Genomic DNA, 9,400 nt, shown 5'->3' with positions numbered 1-9,400 from the left:
TAAAAAAAAAAAAAAAAAAAAAAAGCACTTCATTACTGGCTGTTACTTCTCTATGCATACTTCAGTCCATCCCACTTGATACCTAAAATAGGTCTTTGTTACTGAAATCCGTTGTACATTCCTTTCAACCCTTCTTACTCCCCAAACAAGCACTTTTTGTGAGGGGGGGCGGGCGGTGGGTACTAGAGATTGAACTCAGGGGTACTTGACCACTGAGCCACATGCCCAGTCCTATTTTGTATTTTATTGGTCTCACTAAGTTGCTTAGCGCTTTGCTAAGCTGCTGAGGCTGGCTTTGAACTTGAGATCCTCCTGCCTCAGCCTCCCAAGTTGCTGGGATTAGGGTGTGCACCACTGTGCCCAGGAAAAATGAGCCTTCTAAACCATCTGACACTTTTCTCTCTCCCTCCACAGTCCTTTAGTGTTTGATGAAGATTTCGGACAGCTGGGCGCAGTGGCACACACCTGTAATCCTAGATACTTGGGGAGAATGAGCCAGGAGGACCACAAGTTCAAGGCCAGCCTGGGCAATTCAGCGAGGACTTGTCTCAAAACACAAAAAGGGGTGGGGATATAGTTCAGTGGTACAGTACCTACTGGGTTCACAGCCCAGTACCAGGGGAAAAAATGTCTCAGACTCTCCCCACCCACCTCACTGTCATCATCAAGACCCATGCCTCTCACCTGGCTCCGCGCGGTCTTGAAGGGTGTAGCATTAACCATGTGCTTCTTGCAGATACCGCTCCATTTGGTCCGGTAGTCCACAATGTGGCAGGGTGGAAGGATGTACTCATCATAAAGCACATCTCCATCATAGTTGACAATGCTACATCGAGCCAAGGAACTAACATGCCCTTTGGGTCCTGTGCCCACCATCTCACAGTCAATTGCCACCATCTTTCCTGGAAACTTCTGGGATATTCCAGAGCATTTACTCTCTGAGTGAGCTCTGGTGGAATTCTGTGTGGCATTGTTCTGAGGAGGGTTCTTCTTCTGGGAGCAAGTTGGGTGGCTCTGAATCTTTGGAAGGGCACTCTGGAATTCCCCCAGCAAATCTACTTTAGCTGCAACAGAATTAGCCTTCTTTGAAGGAGCAGGGGTCAGCCAAGACACTCCAGCTTTCTTGTCCAGGGACAATCCTGACCCACTGCTGGATGCAGCTGTGTTCTTTTTTGAAAGGGGAGGGATCTTGCAAGTACCATCTACTCTCACATTTTCCCCTTTCTTTGGAGGTTCTGAGTGTAATTTAGGCACCCTGCTAGTAGTCTGCTTCTTTTTATTGAGAATGCCCCTCTGTTCCAAGAGCCGCCGCCTCTTAACAAACTTTTGATGCTTGGCATTTCCTTCCAATGCCTTTTTGGGTGGAGATCTCCCAAAATCCAGATTCAGGAGTATAGCAGACATGAGGGCAGTGGATGGTGGGACAGCAGTTAGGAAGAGTGGCTCATGGATAGGAAGAGGATGAGGGGCTCTTTTTCTAATGAATCACATTGTCCAACATGAGAAGGTCTGCAGAAAACCCTGGGGAAGAAAGCGATCCTGGTACCTGCACCCATAGGCCTAGAGGAAGAAATGAGATAAGACCAATCTCTGTGGGATTTAAGAGAGGGAAGGCATCAAAACAACTCATCAGAGGGGAAATGAAACTGTATCATGAAATGATGGAAGGAGTACTGGTGTGAGCCAGGAAGTCCCACGATTCACAACTGTGCGGTCTTAGGAGTGTCATTCACCTTTTAAGGTCTCAGTCTCATTGTAAAATGAAAGGGCTGGGCTCAGCTGTGGAGTGCAGTGCTTAGCAGGACGGAGGCCCCGGGTTCCATCACCAGCACCAAAGAAAAAGAAGGACCCAAAGGGCCCGTCGAGTTCGAAGCCTGAGGTCCGGGAAGCCAGAACAGGCAAGCGCTGTAATCCGACCAGAAAGACAATGTCTAAGATGCTCAGGTGAGGAGTGTGACACCGGAGTACGGCACAGGTGGCATCTGAGTCGTGAGCCCACGAATAGAGACACAAATCCAGGCACCCCTCTCTCGGATCTGCTTGGGAGGAAGTAACCTCCACGCGCATCTTACCCAAGTCCTCCCAGGCAGAGACCTTTGACACCACACAACAGCGGTGCCGAGTGGCAGGGAATTAACAATCGAGGTCGCCCACCTCAGCAAGCACATTCCGACGGTTCTCCCGGTGGGGACCGTCCCCACAAGCCCATATACCTACCTCCAAGATGGGCCCCTCTAGGAACGGAGGCGTCCCGAGCCTGAGGCGGAAGTCGGCGCGTGCCGACGAGCCCCGGGACGGCAGGCGCGCGGGTTGGAACGTGTCGGGGGCCGGCGTGCGCGCGCGCCCGCAGCGCCCCGCTTCCGGTAGCGAAGCCAATGATTCCGAGTGTGTGAGGAGCGGCAGCGGCGGCGGCGGGGCGGTGGTGTGGGTGGGGCGGGGCGGGATTCGCTCCCCGGCCCCTCTAGCTCCGGGGAGGTACAACTCGAAGGTAAGGAGAAGCCGCTACTAGTCCGAACTGCAGCGCGCCGGGAACTCCAGGCCCTACTTCCGGGAGGGGAGGGCCTTGCACGGGAAAGGGCGGGACTTAAGTTTCGCCCGCCCACTTGATGAACGTAGGGCGGCTGCGCGGCTCTGTGGCGTCACGGCGCCGACACCCCGCCCCAAGTGCCTCGCAGCCAGACACCGCGCAGTCGGACGTCTTGACTTGTGACGTCGGGCGGTCGGGGGCTGAGCCTCATATTTGTAACTCCAGTATGGTATCCCGGAGAAGCTGCGTCGGACACCGGGCTCGAAACTCTTCGCGTTCTGCCTGCGGATGAGCCCGGCCCGGGTCCTGGGCCAGCGCGGTTCTGACCCTGGGTCCACTTTCCCGCGCATTCTCGCCCGCTGCGCCACCGGCTGCATCCCGGGATGCCGGGTGTCTCCGCCCGGGGCCTCTCTCCGGAGGAGAGGAGGCAGCTAGCCGTGAACCTCACCCGTGTCCTGGCACTCTACCGTTCCATCCTGGATGCCTACATCATCGTGAGGCCACAGGGCTGTGGGCGGGGTGCTGCTGGTCGTGTGGTTGGCTAGGTGCCCACGACAGGGAGAGAATTTGGAGAGTTCTATGAGTTTGTTTTTGTACAAGAAAAGCTTAAAACTGGGGTGATTTGGGACTGGGGTTTAGCCTAGTGATAGAGCGCTTTCCTAGCACGTGTGAGGCACTGGGTTCGACCTCAGCACCACATAAAAAATTTAAAAAATAAAAATAAAGGCATTGTGTCCATTTACAAATAATAATAATTTCAAAAAACCTGGGGCTACCCCCCCTTTTCTAATACTTAGGTTGTTTTTCTAAGTTTCTCAAAATCCAAGGTAATAAAATACATGGACATTTATTTGAGCTGGGCTGGAGGTGCGTTGAACTCTCCTAGAAATACAAGAAGTGTTCCAAGAACTCATGTGTTCATTCATTCATTCATTCAAACCTTGAATAAATTCCTTGTTTTGTGGATAGTTCAACTTGGGCATCAGACAGACTAGGACTAGAATCTTACCTCCTCTACTGTGTTAACCTTAGGCTCTTCTCCCCCCCACCCCTCCTCCTCTTTCTCCTCCTTTTACTCCTACCCCCAGTTTAATCTGCAAAGTGGATCTCTATCTGAAGGATCATTGTAAAGAACAAAGGAGATAATGTGTAAACAGCACATCCATTGAGTTGTGAAGACCCCAAACCAGAAACCATCCTTGATTCAGCTCTTAATTGATCCACAATCTAATACTTCAAGTTCTCTACCTTCAGAATAGATTCTAAATTAATTGTTTTGTTCCATATCCATTGCTGTCATCCCGAAAGCCACCATCTCTCTCCGAAACTACTTCCTAATGTCTCTCTGTATTTACTTCTGCTCCTCCATAACCAGCTCTTCACTGAAGGAGCCTTTCAAATGTAAGTTGTATCATGATATTTCTTGCTATCTAGGTCCTTTGATGAAATAAATTTATTATCTACAGACAGGTATATAGCTGGGTGTGGTGGTGCACACCGGTAATCCCAGCAGATTTGGAGCCTCAGCAATTTAGCAAGGTCCTGAGCAACTTGGCGAGACCCTGTCTCCAAATAAAATATAAAAAGGGCTGGGGAAGTGGCTCAGTGGTTAAGCACCCCTGGGTTTCAATACCTGGTACCAAAAAACCCACTGTATATGATCTGGCTGTTGCCTCTTCAATCCTCATCAGATTTCATTCTCTTACCTTCACTCTGCTGTACTTCAAATTGGCCTGATTTCTGTTCCACAAATGTGGCAAGCATCTGGGCCTTTACAGTTGCAATTATTGATCTGTCTGGAATGCTTTCCTCCATAGAAAAGCAATAGAGCAGACTGGTTAAGATCAAGGACTCGAGTAAAACTGGTTTCAAGTCCCAGTTCTGCTACTTACTAGTTTTTTGACTTGGGCAAATTATTTAATTGCTGTATCAGTTTCCACATCTGTAAAATGGGGGTTAACATCTACCTTAAGCCCCAGAGGTGGCCCACACCTGTAGTACTCATGAGAGCCTGAGACAAGAGGGTTGCAAATTCAAGGCCTATCTCAGCAACTCAGTGAGGCCTTAAAGCAACTTAGTGAGACCCTGTCTCAAGATAAAATTGGGGAGGGCTTTGGATGTAGCTCCTTGATAAAGCACCATTGGGTTCAATCCTCAGTACCAAAAGAAAAAAACAAAAAACTGAGTCATGTGTTTTTTCCCTTTTAAATTTTTTTTTTTTTTTTGCGGGGGGAGGGGGCGGGTACCCCAGAGTGCTTTGACAGTAAGCTACATCCCCAGTCCTTTTTACTTTTGAGACAGGGTCCTTTGAAGTTGTTGAGGTTCTCACAAAGTTGCTGAGGCTGGCTGGCCTTGAACTTGGGATCCTCCTGCCTCAGCCTCCTATTGCTAGGATTACAGGTGTGTGCTACTGTGCCCAGGTAAACCACCTGGGAGTTGAGGGCACTGGAGCAGGCTTGACAAAAGAGCTGATTCTAAAGAGTAGGAGGTATTTGCTGGTTGCAGCCAGTGGCCATATGGGCCAGCAGTGCTGGAAGGAGACAGTAAATTCTGCAAAAATCTTATCTCTGCTTTATTTTTGTATTTTCTGAGCTTAGATTAGAAACTTGGTGCATGACCCAAACAAAGCCCAGAATTAATTAGTTAATTATTGTGGTACTAAAGATTGAACCTAAGTGTACTCTACCTTTCTTTATTTATTTTTATTTTTTTGTGGTGCTGGGGATTGAACCCAGTGCCTGTGCATTCGAGGCAAGCACTCTACCAGCTAAGCTATATCCTCAGCCCTACCATTTTTAAAAAATGAAATAAGTTATTTATTTTTTCCATTTTTAAATGGTGCATTATATTTGAACATAATAGTAAGATTTGTGGTTAAAATAGTCTACCATTGAGCTACATTCCCAGCCCTTTATTTAATTTTGAGGCAGGGTCTCACTAAGCTGCTGAGGCTGGCCCCAAACTTGTGATTCTCCTGCCTCAGCCACCCAAGTTGCTGGTATTGTAGGTGTGGGCCACTACCCCCACTTAGCCCTAGAATTTGTGGTGAATAAATCAATGAGCAAAAATACACAAATGTTCAGCACATACAACAACAGGTTATCGCCAGGGAGAGGAGAGTGGGAATGATAGAAGATAGTATCCTGCTGATTGCTTTTTTCCTTTTCCTATAGGAATTTTTCACAGATAACTTGTGGGGCACACTCCCTTGCTCATGGCAGGAAGCGCTGGATGGACTGAACCCACCACAGCTGGCCACACTGCTACTGGGGATGCCTGGGGAAGGGGAGGTGGTCAGGTATGGCCAAAGGGGTCCTGTGCTGGGGAGCCCAAGGCACTTGGTCCTGCAACAAGCTATTGCTCAGAGTCTCATGAGCTTTTCCTGGGTCCTTGGGTTATAAACTGGTGCCCTGGGAATGTGATAGGGTGATTCACTAGTGGCCTGGGCTGGAATATCTCAGGTACAGGTCGGTGTGGCCACTCACCCTGCTGGCCCTGAAGTCCACAGCCTATGCCCTGGCCTTTACCCGGATGCCTGGCTTTCAAACCCCCTCAGAGTTCCTGGAGAACCCCAGCCAGAGCTCCCGACTGACAGCCCCCTTCCGGAAACACGTCAGGCCCAAGAAGCAGCATGAGATTCGGAGACTGGGAGAGGTGAGGAGATGGCTGGAATGTAGATGGTATCTGGGAACCCAGGCACTCCTTAAGTCCATGGGTTACAAGTGTGTGCCCCTTTCCTCCCATGGAAGCCCTAGAAGTTCTCTCTCTGAGCAGTTATACTGTAATCATATCTCCTTCGTTTTGCTGGATTGATTGACAAGCTATATCTCAATCACTCTTATTCCCATTTTTGCATCTTCAGTCTGGTTTTCGCTTCACAAGGCTCTTATTCTGTGGGGGAGATTGAGTCACTGACCTAAAGGGAAAGCAAAATGGCCTCAACCTGGAAGGGGCACCACCCTCATCTTTGACTGGTTTCCATCTCTTGTATCTTCCATGGCGCCCTCTATCCACCTTACATTTCCGTCTTTGACTCCTGTACCCTCATACCCAAACACTCTTCCCTGGTGTTTGCTCTGGGAGTCAAGAGCCGATGGCCAGGAGACCTTTGTTCCCTCCTCTTTCAGTTGGTAAAGAAGCTGAGTGATCTCACAGGATGCACCCAGGTTGTGGACGTGGGCTCAGGCCAGGTGAGACAAACCCCTGGTTCACTGTCTTTTTGAATCATGAGGACATCTAGAAGGCAGGTAATCAGACCTCAGGCCCAGAGAGGCAGGCGCTGAGAAATGGTGCACCAGGCGGGGCAGAATTTAAGCCTTCTGTGGGGCCTGAAATCCCAGTGTCCAGACCACTGAGGATAACAGTGGATAGGGCACTGAATGGGGCTGCCTTTGTCCTCCTCATGCCTTCAGGGCCACCTCTCCCGCTTCATGTCTCTGGGGCTGGGACTAAAGGTGAAGAGCATTGAAGGGAATCCGAGACTGGTGGAGAGAGCCCAGCGCCTGGACCAGGAACTCCTTCAGGCTCTAGAAAAAGAGGAGAAGAAGAACCCACAGGTAGGGTAGCCCTTACTGAAGCCTGGGCTGCAGGAGCAGGTCTGCTTGGCTAGAACTGGGCATGGAGATTGAATCCCACTTTTAAGTTTCTTGGCTTGAGATGGTTATGTCCCTGTTTCTGCTCTTTTTCCTTTCCCTAAAGCCTCCCCACATCTCAAAGGCACTTTTTAGTTACAAAGTGCTTTCCCTACTGAGTGCAGTAGCACATGCGTATAACCTCAGCAACTTGGGAGGCTGAGGCAGGAGGATTGAAGTTTGAGGCCAGCTTCAGCAACTTAGCAAGGCTCTAAGCAACTTCAAGACATTGTCTCAAAAAGTAAAAAATAAAAGGGCTAAGGATATAGCTCAGGAGTAAAGCACCCTTAGTTTTGATCCCCAGTACCAACAAAATAAAACGTGCTGGGGATATAACTCAATGGTGAAGAGTCCCTGGAATCATTCCCTAGTACCCAAAATGACAAAATGCGTTTCACACCAATATGTTCTTCTCATAACAGCCAGACGTGGCCAGTCGAGCATTATTACTGGTTGTGGTGCTGGGGGTCAAACCCAGGGCCTTGTTCATGCCAAGCAAGCACTTTACCACTGAGCTACATCCCCAGTCCTGTCAGATACTAGACTTGTTATTAGTTAAGAGCCAGGTATGGTGGCAATTCAGGAACTCGAGGCAGGAGGATCACAGGTTCAAGGCCAGCCTGAGCAACTTAAACCCTGTCTCAAAATAAAAATAAATAAAAAGGGCCGGGAATGTAGTTCAGAGTGTGCATGGGGGGCCCTTGGTTCAGTCCCCAGTACTGCAGAACAAAACCCTGGGGAGGCTGAAGGTGTAGCTCAGTAGTTGAGTGTGGCCCGCCGTGCACAAGACTCGGGTTTGATCTCTCACAGCCAAATAATAATAATAGGAAAAAAGAAAAACTGAGTTTGACAGATGAAAATATTTACAAAATTAATGGTGATAAACACAAGAGTTTATCTTGTCTCTGGATTCATGGTCCAGCCCTCCCCTGTGGCCCAGCTTCTTTCCCACGTTCCTTCTGAGGAAGTGACAGTGGACAGGTCTTCCAGTGGCCTGAGGTGGTCTGGGAACAAGAAACTTTCCACCTGTCTTTGTCTTGTCTTGCCTCCACAGGTGGCCCAAACAGGCCCTCGCCACTCCCCTTACCACGTGGTCCAATGGGTGGACCCCACAGCCCTGTGTGGGGAGCTTCTGCTTCCGCTGGACAGCTCACAGTGTGGCAGTGCCCGCCTGCTGCTGACGGGCCTCCACGCCTGTGGGGATCTGAGTGTGGCCTTGCTGAGGCACTTCTGCTGCTGCCCGGAGGTGGTGGCCCTGGCCTCTGTAGGCTGCTGCTACATGAAGCTTAGTGACCCTGGAGGCTACCCACTGAGTCAGTGGGTGGCTGGGCTGCCTGGCTATGAACTGCCCTACAGGCTCCGGGAGGGGGCCTGCCATGCCCTGGAGGAGTATGCCAAGCGGCTACAGAAAGCTGGCCCTGGCCTCCGAACCCACTGCTACCGAGCAGCACTGGAGATGGTCATCCGACGTGCCCGGCCTGAGCTCCGTCGGCCTGGGGTGCAGGGGATCCCCAGGGTCCACGAGCTCAAGATCGAAGAGTGAGGTTGCAGTGGGGGGTGGGGGATCACTACCTCAAGACCCGATTCCAACCCATCCCCACTTGTTAGCACATCCAAAGAAAAGCTTTTGCCCAGAGAGGTGATGTTCAGTTTTCTGACTGGGGCGACTTCTTCAAATTTCTTTGAAAGAAGATGTTCATTTGCTGGGAGCAGTGGCACACTCCTGTAATAATCCCAGCTACTCAGGAGGGTCAGGCAGGAGGACCACAAATTCAAGACTAACCTGGGTAATTTTAGCAAACTGTCTTAAAATGAAAAGTCAAAAGGGAGGGATATATGGTTTAGTGGTAGAGCACCCCTGGGTTCAATCCCCATTACCACCCAAAAGAAAGGGAAAAAAATTATGTTTATTTATTTGTTTGTTTGTTTGTTACTAGGGATTGAACCCAGGAGTGTTCAACCACTGACCCAGCCCTCTTATTTTTTATTTAGAGACAGGGCCTCACAAAGTTGCTTATGGCCTCGCTAAATTGCTGAGGCTTGTTTTGAACTTGAGATCCTCCTGCCTCAGCCTCCAAGGTGCTGGGATTATAGGTGTGTGCCACCATGTATGGTTCATAAAATTTGTTTTTTGCAGCACTGGGAATTGAACCTAGGGCTTTACTAGGCAAACTCCACCACCAAGCTAGACGCCAGCCAAATGAAAAGTTGTATTTTCCTTTTTTTTTTTTTTTTTTTTTTT

At 49.6% G+C, this 9,400-nt stretch overlaps 2 protein-coding genes across 13 annotated transcripts in view; one reads left to right on the top strand and one right to left on the bottom strand.

The window, feature by feature from the left end:
- Positions 1-2,513, bottom strand: part of Isg20l2 (interferon stimulated exonuclease gene 20 like 2) — a 6,931-nt gene extending 4,418 nt beyond the window's left edge. Inside the window, exons 1-2 of one of the 3 annotated variants that reach the window (XM_015502718.2) lie at positions 2,218-2,513; positions 685-1,560 (exon numbers count right to left, since the gene is read on the bottom strand). In XM_015502718.2, the coding sequence (XP_015358204.1) occupies positions 685-1,404 (720 nt within the window). In that variant the 5' untranslated portion in view covers positions 1,405-1,560; positions 2,218-2,513. Of the gene's footprint in view, positions 1-684; positions 1,995-2,217 lie in introns of those variants that run through there. The other 2 variants (XM_048814691.1, XM_048814692.1) reach the window with 2 other exon arrangements.
- Positions 2,225-9,400, top strand: part of Mettl25b (methyltransferase like 25B) — a 10,010-nt gene continuing 2,834 nt past the window's right edge. The window contains exons 1-7 of one of the 10 annotated variants that reach the window (XM_048814686.1): positions 2,652-3,021; positions 3,903-3,928; positions 5,701-5,825; positions 6,029-6,181; positions 6,655-6,717; positions 6,940-7,083; positions 8,213-8,697. In XM_048814686.1, the coding sequence (XP_048670643.1) occupies positions 5,742-5,825; positions 6,029-6,181; positions 6,655-6,717; positions 6,940-7,083; positions 8,213-8,697 (929 nt within the window). In that variant the 5' untranslated portion in view covers positions 2,652-3,021; positions 3,903-3,928; positions 5,701-5,741. Of the gene's footprint in view, positions 2,489-2,651; positions 3,022-3,615; positions 3,929-5,700; positions 5,826-5,988; positions 6,182-6,654; positions 6,718-6,939; positions 7,084-8,212; positions 8,698-9,400 lie in introns of those variants that run through there. The other 9 variants (XM_048814689.1, XM_048814685.1, XM_048814684.1 and 6 more) reach the window with 9 other exon arrangements.

This window comes from Marmota marmota, unplaced genomic scaffold (genome assembly GCF_001458135.2).
Source record: "Marmota marmota marmota unplaced genomic scaffold, marMar, whole genome shotgun sequence".
NCBI lineage: Eukaryota > Metazoa > Chordata > Mammalia > Rodentia > Sciuridae > Marmota > Marmota marmota.
The sequence above is the reverse complement of the archived record's forward strand: the minus strand, read 5'-3'. Positions and strand labels throughout refer to the sequence as shown.